Below are 16,395 nucleotides of genomic sequence, written 5' to 3'. Positions count from 1 at the left end.
TAAACATTCATGTATAAGTTTTTGTATGGGCATATATGCCTTTACTGTTGGGTCAATGTTAACCTCCCTGAGGTAAAGACAAGACTATTATTTACACTGGCTGAACTATCACACATTTCCATCAGCATTCATTAGTTTTCCCATTGCTATGACACAGTATCTGAAAAAAAAAGGCAAGTTAAGAAAAGAAGGATTTACTTTGGATCACAGTTAGGGGGAGCACAGTCCATTACAGCAGAGGAGGCGTGGCAGCATGGGCTTGAGGCCACCGGTCACATTGCACCTGCAGGCAGGAATCTTTCTCCTTATTTAGCCTGGGGCCCCCGCCCATGGAATTGTGCTACCCACAGTTACAGGGTGTCTTCTCGCTTAAATTAATGCGATCGAGAAATTCCACCACAAACAAGTCCAGAGGTTTGTCTCTTAGGTGATTCTAGATCATCCTGTCAAGTGGACGGTCAACAGTGACCATCACGCCATAATTAATATATGCATGCTCTGATTCCCCCAAATTCTCACTAGTGCTCACTTCCCATTTTGTTTCTTATGGTCAACCACACAATGGTGAGGTAGATTTTTCTTGATATACACTTCCCCAACCACGCTATTGCTCAAACCTATATCTTTTTGAGCTAAGTGTCTTAAAAGCCTTGTGTAGTTCTAAATTTTGTTATTTGTCTTTTTACTTCATTGCAACTGTTAATATATATATATATAAAGTTAGAATTCCCTTATTAGATATGTGAATTGCAAATACCACCTCCCATTTGGTTTGACAGTATACTCTGAAGCACAAATCTTTTTATATTTTGATGAAGTCTAATTTATTTATTTGTCTTTGCTTGCATTGTGCTTGGGTGTCTTGTCTAAGAAACCAGTGTCCAATCCAAAGTCATGCATATTTATGTGTGCTTAGTTTAAACAGTTTCATAGTGTTGGCTCTTGAATTTGGGTCTCTGGCTTATGCTGAGGAAATTTCTTTATATTATTCAGCTTTGGAGTTCATTTCCTTTTTAAATCATGAAAGATTGTGGATTTTGGCAAATACCTTTTTATATTTACTGAGATAACAATTTGGATTTTTCTCTTATTTTGTTGATATTGTATATGTTGCATCATGTTAACTGGTTTTCATATATGAGCCAGCCTTGAATTTCTGCTTTAATCTTTTTACATGTTGGTTTGGTGGTTTATTGCTAAGGATTATTGTGTCTATAGTCATAAGTGTATCAGTTGTCTTAAACACAAAAAGGAGTAGATCTGTAAGTATTTTCACTATGTCTTTGTATGGAGACATGTTGGCATGCTGGATGTTGTAGGTAGGGGGTATGATTCTTGACAACACATTTTGATGTCAAGAAATTGGATCAAGTCAGAATGTTTGATTCAAAAGCTTAAAGAGTTGATCTGCTACAGATGATAAAGAAGCCTTGAGGGACCAGATGAACAGCTTGCTATGAGGTGTGAATTGTTATGGATGTAATGGACTGATGTTCATGCTGTGGGAAAGTGTCCTTCCATCTTTCTCTACGGTACAGGTGCCTCAAGGATGTAAATCATGGGTCAGTGCACATATGTTGTACCTTCTTGAGGAGTCTGGGCTTTCAAAATTTGGGAAACAACTCTAATTTTTAATAATTTCTTTAAAGACAGGGTCTTGTGTAGCCCAAGCTGACCTCAAACTTGACCCATAACTAAAGATGATCTTGAACTCCTAATTGTCCAGCCTCTACCTCCCAAGTACTGGGATGAGAGAAGTGAGCCACCAACGCCTAAACTGACTTTTAATATTATAACAAACACAGATGCATTGAAGGAGAAACTATAAATGTCTTGAGAGTGTTTCAGTTAAGTCTTGAGACTTTAAGAAAATCTTAATTGTGATGGGCTGAGTGCCCATGCATATACTCCATGAGGCACAGAATTTGCTTTCCTTAATTATTAGGGACTTGTCTGTAACAACAATGACAACAACAACAACAAATACTACAAACTGAACAGCAAATGATAGAAAATCATTCCTGTCTTTCTTGGAAGGGTGAGACTTGGCAGTTGCTGTTTCCCAAGGGCTTCTGCCTTCAGCTGTAGATGGCATCTTGACTTGTGTCCTTTTCTATTTGTGTCTGTGCCCCAATCTTCACTTTTAATCCAAATCTATTGGACTGGAGTCCACTCATATGACCTCATCCTGAATAAGTTGCCTACTTAAGTGTCTCCTAGCCAAGAACAGTCACATTCTGAGGTGCTAAGACTCAACATTGGGTCTGGGGACACAATCCAGCCCATAAAAGGGCTCTGAGTTGAGTTAGATCTCAAGATTCTGAATGAGATCAATACATTTGGGGGGGATCATAGTGTGTTTTCTATGCTATCTTAGGCTCCATGGGACACATTGGTTTGTAGAGGATGGGACTTGCTGTTATCACTAACCATAAAAGAGATTTCCATGTAGTTTTTAAAACCAGAGCCAGAGTGATGTGTTCTGAAGGTAAGATCTTCCTATTTGGTAGAAATAGTCTTTTTAAGCAACAGGGTCATTATTGTAAATCTGTTTGGTGGGTTTCAAAACAAATTTTTTTTCAAAGCCCAAGGACAAATTCTGCTGTTCATGACTATCAGTTACCACAAACAGCTGGAAAAGCTTTCAAAAACTTTTATCATAAAAGCTGTAGGTATCTAGCCTTGGCTAACAGACTAATAAGTGGTCATTTTCACAGTGCTTGAGGGCATTATAAATAAGACTGTTTGCAGAATTTCCGTGTAATAAAAACAAATGACAAAGGTTCAGAGAAACTGTGAGAATAGACAAGCTGTTTTCAAGAATGCAGGTTGATTCAGCTGTTACTGCAATAACTAATTATCTCCAAACAGCTTGAAACATGGGGTATAGTCTAAACAATACTATCCTGAACATGCCCAGCTGATCTCAAGAGCTCAGAAGTGTCTGGCCTGGTTAAATACTTGGATGGGAAACTGAAGACGGAGGTTTCTGTTCCACCTGGTCCTGCAGTTGCCTTGCCCCATCTCCATCAGGAAACCATAAAGTGTAACTAGAAGTCAATATTTAAAACCTTATTTTATAGGTAACAACTTATAGGAAAGCCAGCTATCCAGATAGCATCTGCATCCATATCATAATAACATCCATTATGGAAAGAAATGCCCATAGCGGGCATTTTAGTCATCCCACTATGCTGAAGGGTTCATATCAACAGACAGTTATGGACATCCAAGATGTGACCTATTTTTTGAGGCTCTAGAAAGCAGAAGGGAAAACTCCCATCTGTTTCTACATTAGCTATAAATGTTCCATACCTAATGGTCAGTTTCACGGGCTCCGGGGACCCGTTAACATCAATCAGGAACTCTTCTTCGAAGTGCCCCAAGATGGTAGAACTGAAGGAGATCTGGACAGCTTGGACCCCACTCGGTTCAATGATGCCTTCCTTAGGACTGAAAACAAAGCAGGCCCCCAAGGCTGAAGTTGGAGGGATCACATTGAAGAGGGCGTCAATGCTGCCTTTGTTAGATAGGATCGCCTGTGTCAATCAAAGCCAAAGGTGATCAGGTCAAGGGAACCACAATCAGTGCTCATCAGGGAAAACTTCAGGAATCATAACCACAGGAAACTCCCAGGAGAAATGAACTGCCTAGTGGCCTGAATGCTTGAAGATTGGACTCCTAAGTCACAAGGTCATTTTATGCTTTCAGTGTTGTTCTCTTTAAAATTAAGTTAGTTGGGGCTAGAGTGATGGCTCAGAGGCTAAGAGTACATACTGCTCTTACAGAAGATTCAAGTTCAGGTCCTAGGATCCACAGTGTGTGGCTCATGACTACCTGTAACTCCAGCTCTGATGCCCACACTCAGATACCCACACTCAAAGGTACATACACCCCTCCTACACATACAAGTAATTCATAACTTTTTAAAAATCTTTAAAATTGTTAGTCATCTGAATTATATCACTAAAAGACTGGATATAATTATATCTATGAATGGAGGTTCTTAGAGTACCTTTTAAATATTCTCTGTCAAGTAACCATGGGAAGGTTAGATGATTCTCTCATGTGCAAGAAGAAACTAAGGTTAAGTGTAGCCTGTGAAAGAAGAAAGCAAAGCAGCGTGGAACAGCAGCAACTGCCTTGCCTGTGCCTGTATCAGAGCTTGGAGACTACTAATCAGATGTCACGAGGACTCTAGATGATGAGCATACACTCTGTGGTACTATGTGATTTCATCCTCCCGGAATGTGTTCATCTCAAACTCCATTGGATGAGTGGCTACCTGGGGATTCTTATGCAAGCAATCATTTACTACAGATCCTTTATTCCTGTAGGCTAATGTCTTGGCACCAGGTTAGTGCTTATATCTGATTGCCTGGTAGGTTTTGAGTGTGCATGTGAGGAGCTCATGCCTGGCATGCAGAGTTGTCCACAGCTGGCTTCAGTCTGATGCTCCCACCTCCCACCTCACACCTCACCATCTGTGTGCCTGAACCTGCACTACAGTCACTCTGTTCTATTCCTGGCTCAAAAAGAAACTGTCTCTGGTCCTTGACAGTTCTGCCTTCACACCTAGAAAGGTAACTGGCTTCCTCTTACTTAGATGCATAGGAACACCCCTTAATCCATACCCAAGACATTGGCAGTTAATCAAATCAAGTTAGTTATCTGTCCTCTTCACACTATATGGAGACTGATCATGATTCTATCTGTGGATGAAGACTCTTAGAATACCTCTTTTTTTATTTTTCTTTTTTTCTCAGATTTTTTAAATTTGAATTAGAAACAAGATTGCTTTACATGACAATCCCAGTTCCCTTCTCCCTCCCGTCCTCCCCTACCAGCCCCCCAACTAAAATCCTACCTATCACATATCCTTTCTGCTCCCCCTGGATGGTGAGGCCTTCATAGGGTGTTATCAGAGTCTATTATATCTTTTGGGATAGGGACTAGGCCCACTCCCATGTGTCTTGGCTCAGGGAGTATTCCTCTGTGTGGAATGGACTCCCAAAGTCCACACCCATGCTAGGGATAAGTACTGAACTACTACAGGAAGTCCTGTATATTTCCATGGTTTCCACACTGAAACCCATGTTCCTGGGGTCTGGTTCATTCCCATGCTGGTATCCCAGCTATCAGTCTGGGGACCAAGAGCTCCCTGATGTTCAGGTCAGCTGTTTCTGTGGGTTTCACCAGCCTGGTCTGGACCCCTTTGCTCTTCACTTGTCCTTCTCTGCATTTGGATTCCAGTTCAGTTCGGTGATTAGTTGTGGGTGTCTGCTTCTACTTCCACCAGCTGCTGGATGAGGGCTATCAGGTGGCATATAGTCAGTCATCAATCTCATTATCAGGAGGGGATTTAAGGTAATCTCTCCTCTGTTGCTTAGATTGTTAGCTGCTGTCATCTTTGTAGATCTCCAGACATTTCCCTAGTGCTTGATTTCTCTGTAAACCTAAAATGTTTCCCTCTATTATGATGTCTCCATTCTTGTTATCTTCTATTCTTTGCCTGACTCAACATTTCTGCTCCCTCATGTCCTCTGCATCCCTCCTCTTCTCCCCTTCTCATTCTCGTAGCTCCCTCTCGCCTCTTCCCGTGCTCCCAATTTGCTCAGGGGATCTTGACCCTTTTCCCTTCTCCAGGGGACTATGTATGTCTCTCTTAGAATACCTCTTAAATATTCTCTATAAAGCAAGCAAGGAGGGGCATGTAGCTAGTTCTTACATTTGCATGACGAGGCTAAGGTTAAGTGAAGACTGAAAAGTGTCCAAAGATATCCCAAAATTTAGTAGAAAAATGTGAGACATGTCAGAGACATGCTGGAAGTTAAGAAAGGAGTCCCGGAAGAGTCAAATGAGGACAAGGGTCAGCAGAATGAGCTCTGGGAAAATAGTTCTGGGTCTTATGGATAATGAGAGATCACCCTGACCTTGAGGAAGAGAGTGATTGTGCTGGGGTATGGTTACAGAATCTGAAGGACAAACGTCCAGGGCGGGAGAATTACAGGAGATGTGGTTGATTAGTTTGGATGCCTGCTTTGTGAGGGTGAGGATGGGAGGATGGGGAGCATCCTGGAGAATATGGAGTGTTTGTAGTAATGGGAACCCAGTGCCCTGCTTAGAGGAAGCCCCATCACCACCACCACCACCACCACCCACCGCCACTTGGCACCAATTGTTTTTGGAAGGACAGTGCATTAGGTGGCCAAGGAGATCAGCTGTGGCTAGAGGTCCAGAAGGCTGAACTCTGGACCAGAGCACAGGTAAGACAGAAAGCCATGTCCTCTGCAGAGGAACACAGGCACTGCTGCCAACGAGAGATAACAAACGCGCCAAAACAAAAACATAAATAAGGCTGCTTGCTGCTTGGCTCGTCTTTTTATGTTTATTTCCAGCCTTCCTGTTCTAAAGTCCCTGGTAGACTGAACTGTGCTTCCTTCTTTCTCTCTTTTAAAGAGACCACACAGAAAATGACTATGGCTGAGGACTCAGGAGCTAAACAGCTTGGGTTCAAATCCCACACTTGCCTTTGACTTCCTAACTTAGCAATTTTAAACAAACTCCCTAATTTCTCCATGCCCCAATTTCCCCATCTGTCCCTTTAACTTTTCATATTTCTATAATGGTAAATTTCTTAACTCATGTAACTGTGAGAGTAGTACTTGGGACCAGAGTTTACAAATGAAAATGATACTTACACCCCCAGTGCCCAGCACTGCAGGCATAGAATTTATCTATATTTAAAGGGTAACTGACATATACTTGTGGTAACTTGTCATTCTTCTTTTCTAAAGTAAGCATTTTTATTTACTTTTTTGAAAGTTTTACACACATATACAATATATCTTGTTTATGTCTATGACCTGAAGGCCACTCTCTAAGGCATTCGTGGCCCTTTGTTCTTTTCTCTGGACACAAGCACAAACTCCCTCTTGTTTGTTGCTTTTATTGTTATTTGGTTAACATGCCTATGGTTCCCAGGTTGTCTGAACAATGGCAGATCTTTACTCTGTGTGTGTATGTGTGCAGGTATGTGTGCTTCCTATGGGTATGTATTTGTGTGTGCAGATGCATGCATGTCTGTGTATCTGAGCATGTGGAGGCCAGAGGTCACATCCAGTGTCCTCCTCAATTACTTTCCACCTTGTTTATTAAAACAGAGTTTCTCACTAAACCTGGAGCTCACTGAAGACTAACTGGCCAGTCCAGGGAGCACGAGGATTGCAGGCAAGTTCCATCATGCCCAGGTTTTTATGTGGTTTCTGGGGATATGAACTCAGGTCCTCAAGCTGGCACAGGAAACACTTTACTTCCCTGGAGAGGCGTCTCTCCAGCCCTAGTTCCTCTACCTTGAAGAACATGATGTTTGGGACCTGATCCTGAGGCTCTTGCACCTGAGGTCCAATTCTTGGGCAAAGGGGTCACTTAGAATAGAACTTGACCTCCTCTTTGTTTCCCTCTGAATTACACTGAAGAATACTGCATACTCTTGGGATTATAGTCTTTTCTTTATGCATCTGCTAAGCTCAGCAATGACTAAGGTCAGCAGCTAGTTATTCAAATTTCTCAAGGAGGTGATGTTAATTAATTTAGAGATGCAACGAAGCGTCAGCACTGAAGATGCCGAGAGTGCAGAATCTCCCTGGAGAAGCCCTTTACCCCGTCCCTCTCTGCCACTGTTCATCCCTGTCCAATCTGATGCCTCACCTCACTGAACACTTTGGCTGGCTGGGGTTTGCTCTGCACTTAAGATCTGGGCATGCCTATTAAATTGCTAAGAAATGTCTTATTATACTCGGGGACATCATATCCATTTTGCATCAGAACTGGCTGTCTTTTCCTGATGTGGCATCTGTAAGGTACTATCTGTAAAGTGTAAGGATAAATCACACAGGGAACATCAAAGAATAAGAACTATCATGCTTTGTTCTCTGCCCCAGGGACTCTTCTCTCAAGAGCAGAAGTTTCAGCTGTGTACCTCTTATGTCTTAATATCATTCGGACTGTGCGCCAATGTGTATTACCTTCCTGACATTAACGTCTGCGTGCCTTTGCTTTGCTTCCTTTAGATCAGTTACCCCAGTGAGTGTGGGGATGAAGAACATTGTCCCCATGTCATATAAGCACTTCTCCTTGTAGGCTGGATTTACTTGGTGTGGAAAGATGGGTTGCTGAGAACCTGAAGGACTGAAATGCCAGTAAAGTACCTCCTACTCACAGATAACACAGAGGGCATCAGTGACCCAGCGCTCATGGCATTTACCAGCTGAGTAACTTGGCCAAGTTCTTACCACCTATGGCATCCATTGCCACCTGTTTTCTTCTATACTGCCATCATGACTATATTCTCTGTTGTTCCTTGAAGACACATACAAATTATAGAATACCCTTGACAGTGTGACATGCCACATCCAATGCTTCCTCCTATAAAAATCTCATATATATTCCTCAGAGCTGTTTCTCCTTCAGCCACCATGTGACTGGGGGGGGAGGACTGCAATCTTGCAGGAATGTGCATGCAGTGAATGCTGTGAAGATGGGGGGGGGTTCCAGACTCTGTACTATAGGAGCACCCATGGAACCTTCCCTTCACACTTTATCTAGCATTGACCTAACTGGAAAAAATTTCTTGTCTCGGCATACACCAAGGGAGGAATGTGGAGGAAGTAACCACATGCACCTTGTGTTTGTGGTGACATAAGGACAAAAACTCTACCTTTCACAATTCTGTAAGGATGGCAAATCACACACACACACACACACACACACACACACACACACACACACACACACACACACACGTGCTCATGAAATCCCAGAACCTGACAGCTACTTATCACTTATTACAAACATTCACGTTTTAGGAGCACCCTAAAAACAAGTTTTCACAGCAGCCGTGTGTGTGTGTGTGTGTGTGTGTGTGTGTGTGTGTGTGTGTGTGTGTAATATGTATGTATATATAGTGGTGTGTGAGTATGTCCTATAGAAGCTGACTCATGAGGTGGTTCTGGAGTGACATTGACTCTGAAGAACCATAAGTTTGTCTTGGAAAATTCCGGTTTCTACTTAATTGGGAAGACAGAGCACAGTACTCTCTTAAGAAACTGAGATGGTTGGTTTTTTAAAACACAGACTGGGGAAGAGGGAACTGTGAGGAGATCCTGAAGTGTGAAAACAGCTATCCTCATTAGGATCGAGAAAATGCACAAAGCCCACTTTCCTCTGATCTGCAGGATTTTTGTTGTCCAAGAGCAAGCACTAGACAGATGGGGAGGTGTATTTATGGTTTTCCCCTCTGTGGTCTACAAATTGAGAAGGATAAAGCCAATTAAATTACAGTGCCAAAGAGTTTTAGTGTTTGAAAAAATAAAAAGAATGGGAGAAGGCACTCTACTTAGCCTGGCTAGGAGAGAGGTTAGACTAGAGACAGAAAATGGAAAAGGAAGGTGACTGCACAAAGTCTCCATCAAATAAAAAGACACATCAAAAGAACCAGAGGAAAAAAGCCAGGTACTGTTGGAAGCCTCAGTGAACATGTTAGTGCCCACCTCGTAACAGTGGGCAGATCCAATGAAAACTTTGCCAATGTCCAATAATTCGAAATTGAAGTGAATCTTGGGCCCCATTCCTTCTCCTCTGATTCGGAGGGGCAGGCGGATCTCTCGGCCTGTAAAAATCAATTATTTATTACCCAGACGGTACTTTGTTAGCCCAAATCACCCACAACTTATTATCAATGCAAAGCACGAGCTTCTCAAATACTCCCCAGGACTGTCGGCATCGAGGGAACTACAATTTAACTAAGGTGGAAGTCAGCTCTTATCTTTAGGAAACAGTAATAGTGCTAGGTTCTTACCTTTAACGAACAGCTTACATAGCAATTTGGGTTGACATTTTACCAGGGAAAAGACAATTAAGAAAGTTAACCTCCAGGTACAGAAAGGCAAATGCTACGTGTTCCCATTCCTGTGCAGATGCTAAAGCTGCTCCCATTGCAGCAGAGGGTACAGGAGTGATTACCAGAGGCAGGGCAGGGCAGGGCAGGGCAGGGCAGAGCGAGGGAAGATAAAGAATACATCAGATAGGGTTGGGGGTATAGCTCAGTGGAAGAATGCAAGCATAGCATACATAAGACCCCCCAGCACGCACGCACGCACGCACGCGCGCACACACACACACACACACACACACACACACACACACACACACACACACACTTTAGTGTTCCATGGCACAGCAGGGAGGCTAGAACATATTGTGTATTTCAAAATAGAAGGCAGGCCCACCTGCAGCATGGGCAGTGGAAGACAGTGGCCCGAGGCCTGACCCCCAGACACCACTAAGATGAGCAAATGTCCAGTGGAGAAGTGGGAGAGAAAGAGAAGTGGGGCGGTCGTGTGCTGAGGAGAGAGGCAGAACTGGAGTTGCAATGGGGCGAGGAGCAGGCTGACGTGAAGCGTCTGTCTGCACTGCCTTCTGAGGCTGTGATGTCGGGGCCTGAGCTGCAGTGCGGGGGGGAGGGATGTCTGGGTCTGTGGCCCCACTGCAGCCAGGGTCTATGTTGATGTCTGTGACCACGCGGGTGCCTGTGGTCAAGACTGCTGCCTAAAGCCATATTGATGTCCAAGGGCTGTGCTGAGCTGACACCGGCCCCTTGCTGGACCCGGGAGAGCTGTCTCTACCCCTCCTTGGCCCTGGTGGTGGCATGGGTGCAGGAGAGCTGGTCCTGGCCCTTGCGGGAGGCAGAAGAGGCCCAGGATGACCAACTCAGCTGCCACCCAGGCCCACACCCAGGGCTTTGAGTTGGCCCACCCCAACATCCACCCCATCTGTGACCGGCTGGAGAGCATAAAGGATGAATTCTGCAGAACCACAGCTGCAGGATTTCCATGCCTGGGGCAGCAGTGGATCTCACAGAGGAGTTGTGGTGAGGATCCCGTGATGGTGGTGTACCAGGAGGCCTTGAACCAGACCACTGACTCACTGCAATGAACATTTGCAAGTAAAGCTAGTATGGGCAGACTAGCAATACTTTAAGTATTCTTCAACATCTCAACCCCATGTTGATTTTTGAGTGAAGCATGGATGTGTCACTGATAGGATGAAACCAGCCACGGTGGTGCTGGAGCAGCGGTTCTCAGCCTTTTTAATGCTGAGACCCTTTAACACACTTCCTCATGCTGCCACAAAAGCTATTCTATTGCTACTTCATAACTGTAATTTTGCAACTGTTCTGACTTGTAATAGAAATATCTGATATGAGATCCCTGTGGGGTTGCAACCCACAGGTTGAGAACCACTGTGCTAACGTTTCATATAAATAAAAATTCTAATTACAGAAAAAAAAAAACCTGTATGGGCAAAAGGGTCTCCTGTGTGACACGCTACAACTCACAGCTCCCAATACCACTAAGATGATAATTATTGTCAACCCTATGGTGCCTATTTTCTGTGCTTAATTATATCAAAAGACTATTAATATAAATAGGTTACATATTAGTTGGTACCTGATTTTTCCATTTAAAATATGGGTTATACTTTTCCATATAAAATATGAGCCCTGAGTAGGGCTATATAATTGGTTTTCTTCCCATGGCAGCTTACATGGTATTTTCTAGTGCCATTTCTAGACTGCAGGAAGAGGGGTTGTCAAGTCAAATCCAGCTCTAATCATCCAAACCCTGTGCCCAAATCCTGTGCCGTGCCTTCAGCAATAGAGGTCCACCCTCAACTCCTGAGAGGCAGCCAGGAGCTACATCAAAGGTCTATATTGCTTTTGGAGTCACTTGGATTACCCTGACCAACTGTTCAAAAGGAAGTTTCTTGTGCCTGGTATTGGAGGTTTTTTTAGTCTATGGCTCCTGTTACAGAGCACTGTCAGTCCAAGTGATTTAACTCTCATGCGTGCTCATGCACACACAAGCACACACTCGTGGGCACACACACACACACAGACACACACACACACACACACACACACACACACACACACAGACACACACACACAGACACACACACACAGACACACACACACACACACACACACACAGTATTTAATTACAGTTTTAAGTTAATATAAAATAATGATTCCTTGGGGTTTTACCAAACTACCTTGGTGTTATCTGTCCCTTGTCTTTCCATCTCTGTCTGTCTCGACTGACCACCTCCTCCCCAGTTTTAGCCCCCTCCAGTTTTCCATTTCCCGATTCATATCATCTGTATATTGCCATTTCCCGCTCAATCCCACCCCTTGCCTCTACCGGCCTGTAGCATCCTTTCTTGGTTTCTATGGTTACTCCATGTTTTGTACTCACATCTAAGGGTCTGGAACTAGGAACCACAAATGAGAGAGAAACATGCAGCGTTTGTCTTTCTTGGTTTGGGTTACCTCACTCAACAGGATCTTCTTCTCGGTTCCTCCGATCATCTATATTTTCACTTTTCTTTACTGCTGAACATTATTCCAGTAAGTATATGTATGACACTTTTATTATTCATTCATCTGTTGAAGGATATTTAGGCTGTTTCAATATACTAGCTATAGTGAATAGACATTATTGAGCAAATATCTGTGAAGCAGAATGTCGAGTCCTTTGGGCATGTGCCAAGGAGTGGTATAGGTCATATGGTAGATTTTAATCTTTGAGAACTTTCCATATTGATTCCCAGAGTAGCTGCACCAGTTTGAATTCCCGCTGACATGGAATGAATGAATAAGGATTCCAGAGTAATTTGCTCTCTTTTTTTGTTGATCCTAGCCATCTGACTGGGCTGAGATGAAGTCTCAATGTTGTTTTAATTTTAATTCCTTGATTGCTGGGGATGATGAATACTCATTGAGGTGTTTCTTAACCATTTTTATTTCTTCATTTGAGAACTCTGTCTAAATCTCCAGCCCATTTTTTAATTGGGTCATTTATTTCCTGGACTCTGTTTTCTGAGTTCTTTGTATATTCTGGACACTAATCCTGTCAGATGTGTAGCTGGCAGAGTCTCTCCCACTCTGTGGGTTTCTTCTTCACTGGATTGGTTGTTTCCTTAGTTGTACCAAGCTGTAAAGAACTGTGAGGTCCCAGTTGTCAACTGTTGGTCTTAATTTCTGGGCCAATGGGCATACTTTGCTCTGGACATAAATTTGAATACGCAAAACTCTTTTGATGCCCTGTTAGGTTTAATTTTTAGTATTAAAATACATTCAGAACTACCAAGCAACAGTTCTTTATCTCCTTGGGCATTTTTAAAAATTTTATTTATTTTACATCCTTGCTGCAGTTACCCCTCCCTCCTCTCTTCCCAGTCCCGCCCCCATCCCCCCTCTGGTCCCTCCCCCTAATCCACTCTTCCTCTGTTTCTGATTAGGAAAGGGCAGGTCTCCCATGGTTATCAACAAAACACAGCATATCAAGTTGCAGTAAGACTAAACACCTCCCCTTGTATTACGTCTGGGCACGGTGACCCAGTATGAGTAGTAGGCTCCCAAAAGCCAACAAAAGAGTTAGAGACAGTCCCTGCTCCCACTGTTAGGAGTCCTACACGAGGACCAAGCTACACAACTGTCCCATATATGCAGAAGGCTAAGGTCAGTCACATGCAGGCTCCCTGGTTGTCAGTTCAGTCTCTGTGAACCAGGTTAGTTGATTCTGTAAGTTTTCTTGTGATGTCCTCTACCCCTCTGGCTCCTACAATCCTTTATCCCTCTCTTTAGCAGGATTCCCTGAGCTCTGCCTAATGCTTGGCTGAGGGTCTCTGTCTCTGCTTTCATCAGTTGCTGGATGAAGACTCTGTGATGACAATTGGGCTGCGCTCCAATCTGTTCACAGGAGATGACCTGTTCAGGCTACATATATGCTATTGCTAGGAGTCTTAGCTGGAGTCGTCCTTGTAGATTCCTGAGAGTTTCCCTTGTGCCCGGTTTTTACCAGATCCTGAAATGCTCCCTTTCCAGTAGTCTCTTTTAGCACTCTCCTCTCCACCTGCAACCTGATCCCTCGTGTCCCCATCCCCACCCACCCTCAGTCCATTCACCAAATCTCTTCTATTTCCCCTTTCCAGGGGGATCTGAGCTTCCCTCCTTGTTACATAGCATCTCTGGGTCTGTGGATTTCATCATACTTTACACAAAGCAACAGTTTCAATTCATTGTTGTCATCATTATAATGCTTTGTGACATATTGTCTTCTGTTGCTATTTAGTCTTTTCTTATCTTTCGCGACAGGAATGTTTATTGCCTTTTTGTTCTAGTTCTGGGCATCATTGTGGTCATCAGGCAGTTACAACTTTGACTATAAGAAACAAGTCTGGGACAGCTAATCTATTCAAAGGGTTTTCTTCACTCCGCCTGATCCCTGGAAAGGGGGCGTGGGTGATGACACATACTCTAGAGACCTGGTTCTCAACCTTACTAATGCTGCAGCCCTGTAATCCAGTTCCTCATGCTGTGGTGACCCTCAGCCATAAAATTATCTTTGCTGCTGCTTCATAACTGTAATTTTGCTACTGTTATGATTTGTAATGTAAATATCTGTGTTTTCCAATGGTCTTAGGCAACCCCTGTGAAAGGGTTGTTCGACCCCAAAGGGGTCATAACCCACAGGCTTAGAACCACTGCTCTAGAATATAAATAAAACTTTCAGAACACTCAAACACTGTCACCCTTCACCATTACTCCAGAGTTCAAATCTCTTGGCAATGACTTAGACTCTATGGTCAAGAGAAATGTGTTTTGGTTGAGATTCCGATTTGCAGACTGGCAACGAGAGAGAACTGCTAATGGAGCATGGGATAAACAGCAGGCCTTTTTGTAACTGTCAGGCCTAAACTTTCTCCAGATCTATCTTTATTTACCTTGACTGCCCTCCCTAAACAAACATGCAAAACACAAAACCAAAACAAACATGTGTTGTTATCAAGGAGTGGACCACTGTTTCTTTGGGGATTATTAATTACCTCAAAGGAGCTGGTCCTGTCTGTAGACAGCCACTTCCTGTGCTGGGGACAGAATGAGAGCAAGAAACCAGTACCCCTGCATTTGCAGGTGTCTGTCTAAATCTTAGGGTCATGTTACAAATGTTCCTTTTTCACAGGATTTTCTAAGCAGATGTTTTTCTTGTTTTGGCAAAAAGCAAGAGGGACAAACACTAAGGAGGAGTAAACTGCAAGGACAGATTCCTTCCTAGAAGAGCAAGACCTTAAAGCATTTAAAAACAACGTAGTTTCTTGTGTGTGGTTAGAGTAAGCTGGCCCTACACATTAGAGACAAAGGAATGCTCCACAAGACATAGTTAATGAGCCTGGATCCCCAAGGTAATGGACCTCATTGTACTAAATACCAGAAAATGCAAAGCACAGGCCTCCCGAAGCTTGTTATCTGCTATGTCTTTTCACCCCTACCACACACACTCAGATTCACACACTGAAATGCTAATCTCCAAGGTTATGGGATTAAGAAGTGGAGATTTGGGGAGAGGAATAGATGATAAATGCAAAACCTTTCAGAATGAGGTCAGTGTCCTCACAAAAGAGCTCAGAGGAACTCTCATGGGTTAAGGACTTACCAAGATGATGCTGTGAGAAATGGGCCCTTATCAGATACCAAATCTGCAGCTACCTTGATCTCATACTTCTCAGCCTCCAAAGTCATGAAGCATAAAGTTTCTCGTTTACATACTACCTAGACTATGGTAATTTCTCATACTCCTGGACTGACAAAAGTGGCAAGTCATGCATTCAGCACCCACATTGCCCTGCACCACCATGTGCAAAAGAAACACTGACGGGGTGCAGCAGTCCCGCCTGGACTGCTCTGTGAAAACAGAGCCTCCTACTTACCTTAGGTAAAACCTAGAGTGCCTGTTGACTCTTACCACATCACTCCCTGATGAAAATTTAGGCCCTTCCTGCATCTTGGTGTGGTCCTCTGCCGACTATCGAGGGAAAGCTCTAGCCAGAGGCCAATTTGGTAGTATTTTTAGAGTCTTCAGTATATTACTTTATCATTTACATTACAGTTCATGGGCACAGCAGTGTGTAAAGAAAATGTAATTCACATCTGATTTGGGGGAGCAGATGAGCGCCAACCATTGATAAGTTTATAGGTAACTGATGTTTCAAATTCCTGGTATTATATGGCAGTGTTTGATGAGCTGTTAGGTGTATATTTTATGCATCTCAGGAAAACTGGATGGAGTTTTGGGTGGGTAAGGGACCTGAGCATTTCTTCCAACTGCAATAATGGAGCCATTTCACAGGAGCCGTGTTTTTATAGAATGGTGAGGTAAGTGACAGAGGATGGGATATGTGATATACGTATATGACTCAGTCTGGATTCAAATAGTGGATACAGAGGCTCCTAGGGCAGGTGGCTCATCTGAATTTTCTAAGTTCTAACTGTCT

The 16,395-nt window shown here is 43.3% G+C and overlaps 1 protein-coding gene across 2 annotated transcripts in view; it reads right to left on the bottom strand.

Moving 5' to 3' along the window:
* Hydin (HYDIN axonemal central pair apparatus protein) overlaps window positions 1-16,395 on the bottom strand; it is a 323,803-nt gene that overhangs the window by 216,057 nt on the left and 91,351 nt on the right. For both annotated transcript variants that reach the window (XM_035442673.1, XM_027405997.1), the window contains exons 10-11: window positions 9,552-9,670; window positions 3,316-3,539 (exon numbers count right to left, since the gene is read on the bottom strand). In XM_035442673.1, coding sequence (XP_035298564.1) covers window positions 3,316-3,539; window positions 9,552-9,670 — 343 coding nt within the window. The remainder of the gene's footprint in view (window positions 1-3,315; window positions 3,540-9,551; window positions 9,671-16,395) is intronic.

The sequence above is a fragment of the Cricetulus griseus genome, chromosome 3, assembly GCF_003668045.3.
Source record: "Cricetulus griseus strain 17A/GY chromosome 3, alternate assembly CriGri-PICRH-1.0, whole genome shotgun sequence".
Taxonomy (NCBI): domain Eukaryota; kingdom Metazoa; phylum Chordata; class Mammalia; order Rodentia; family Cricetidae; genus Cricetulus; species Cricetulus griseus.
Note: the sequence above shows the minus strand (reverse complement) of the source record. Positions and strands in the feature narration are given on the sequence as shown.